Source organism: Nanorana parkeri, unplaced genomic scaffold, assembly GCF_000935625.1.
Source record: "Nanorana parkeri isolate BGI_ZX_2015 unplaced genomic scaffold, ASM93562v1 scaffold679, whole genome shotgun sequence".
Lineage (NCBI taxonomy): Eukaryota > Metazoa > Chordata > Amphibia > Anura > Dicroglossidae > Nanorana > Nanorana parkeri.
This window is the reverse complement of record NW_017306947.1, coordinates 179,153-181,333: the sequence shown is the minus strand read 5'-3', so window position 1 is coordinate 181,333 and position 2,181 is coordinate 179,153. Positions and strand designations below refer to the sequence as shown.

The window sequence follows — 2,181 nt, the reverse complement described above, 5'->3', positions numbered from 1 at the left end:
GCTCTACATTGTGTTGCTTGCCTTGATGAATGCAGGAATGTAAATGCATGAGCTAACCATTTTTGTCTAAACTGTGAAGCAGCATTATATATGCATCATGTGCATGATTTTTCCATATATGGTATTAGTGGAAATATGCTTTTAGAGACTTGTTGGTTGATAAATACGCTTTGCTGTGTAAAAATCACACGCACCTAGTGCGTGCGTGTGTTTAGGTTAGTAAATCACCCCCAAAGACTTGTATTTTGAGAATGAGTAGTAAAGCACAATCACTATGTTGCACTGCAAAGCAGGGAGCAGAGCCTGTTCAAATATGCCTCACCCTATCTGCAGTTGTATCTACAATTTACCATACATACATACATACATTTACCATAATGTATTTACCATACATTAAAAATGTCTTTATATTTTTACCTCAAGCTTATCTTTATTTTCTTTATCTAAAAAGCATTACAAAAAGACTTTACATACTATACTTTTGAGGAGTAGGAACGTTAATGAATGACCATAACTTAAAGGAGTTTTACTACTTCACATGTGTTCTATAATGCCAGTCCAGTTGCAGGTACAATTCGGCATTGCAGTTCATCAATTCAAATATAATAGTGTTCTATGATTGTGTTTAGATATAGAGGGGATATATATGTGTGTGTGTGTGTGTGTGTGTGTGTGTGTGTGTGTGTGTGTGTGTATATACATATATATATATATATACACATAGACACACATATACCTATCCCCCGTGAATACTAACAGTAAATTACATTTCCATTGATTGAAACTAGTAGTGAAGTTATTTTTCCTCTTTGGGAAATATCTGGGGCACTGATCACTTCTGATGCTCATGCATGCTTTCTGAGCTTGCAAAGATGATTCTGTACCACCAGAATAGTATAACAAAAGCTTCAATTAGATGCTTTGCTTTGGAAAATCTGAAGGTGCCCATACACCTTTGGTCCTCAGAATAATGCAAACGAGTTACATGGAAAAAAACCTCATATGTTTCTCATACAAATTACAGCATTAATATATTCTTTAAGCAGTAATACTTGAATGTATTGTATACAGTTGGTGGAACCGTTAACCCCAAGTGGAGCCATGCCTAACCAGGCACAGATGAGGATTCTCAAGGAGACAGAGTTGAAGAAAATGAAAATCCTGGGGTCTGGTGCTTTTGGCACTGTGTATAAGGTGAGAACCATTAATGCAACAAGGTCCCCCAGGTTGGCGTTAAAACCATTCTACTTGGGGAAGGTGGAGAGGTGGGGTTGGGGGCAGTTCAGCAATATATACAGTTCTCACTCAACTCTTCAAAAAAATCTGATGAGTACTTTAGCACTAACTTGGTATACTGAACCATGATCCCGGTATATTTTCATTGAACTCCAGCTGGAAAGAAACACAATTAGGCCTAATTTGCAAAGCTAACACAAGCAGGATAAGGATCCTTATTTTTTTTTTCAAATGACAAGTTATTTCAACTGAGTCAAATAAAATTTTAAAATTATGGTTGATTAGCTAAAATATAGATCCTTATCCTTGTGTTAAATGTTTTTAAAATGAGCCTCTAAAAATCATGCACAAAAATGAAAAATTGTGGACCTTTTTGTAAGCATACACAACGTCTGCATTTGTGTATTATTAGCCTTCCTGGTTTTAGAAGGAGAGACATGATTGTTAAAGTAGACCTGAACTCATAAAGTTAATTTGTAAACTTTTAGGGAACGGCTAGACATTTTAATTGCTCATAGCTGTATTTCTGCACTGTGAAAAGTACTGCTGCTTCTGACTGCTAGTCTTGCGACATTTGAAGTGACATTTGGGGATGTCACTACTGTGCTGCTCACTGTTCTCCTTGCTGGAGAAGAACATGTACTTGAGGATTTACAGTGCAAGGATCTTGCAATTCTGCTTCATTTATTCTGTGGATATGTGTTTTCTCCACTTCTCCTTCTCCTGATATACTGAATAATGCAAGTCAAGGTTGCTAACATTTTCATGTTTCTTTTATTTTAGGGTATCTGGATCCCAGATGGAGAGGACATTAAAATCCAGGTTGCCATCAAAGTTTTGCGAGAAAACACTTCTCCGAAAGCCAACAAAGAAATCCTGGATGTAAGTGTTATATATATGTGTGTGTGCGTGTGTATATATATATGTGTATGTATATATGTGTAT

At 36.3% G+C, this 2,181-nt stretch overlaps 1 protein-coding gene across 1 annotated transcript in view; it reads left to right on the top strand.

Annotated features, from left to right (window-relative positions):
- ERBB2 (erb-b2 receptor tyrosine kinase 2) overlaps window positions 1-2,181 on the top strand; it is a 138,358-nt gene that overhangs the window by 119,987 nt on the left and 16,190 nt on the right. The window contains exons 18-19 of the mRNA XM_018563598.1: window positions 1,072-1,194; window positions 2,020-2,118. Of these exons, the coding sequence (XP_018419100.1) occupies window positions 1,072-1,194; window positions 2,020-2,118 (222 nt within the window). The remainder of the gene's footprint in view (window positions 1-1,071; window positions 1,195-2,019; window positions 2,119-2,181) is intronic.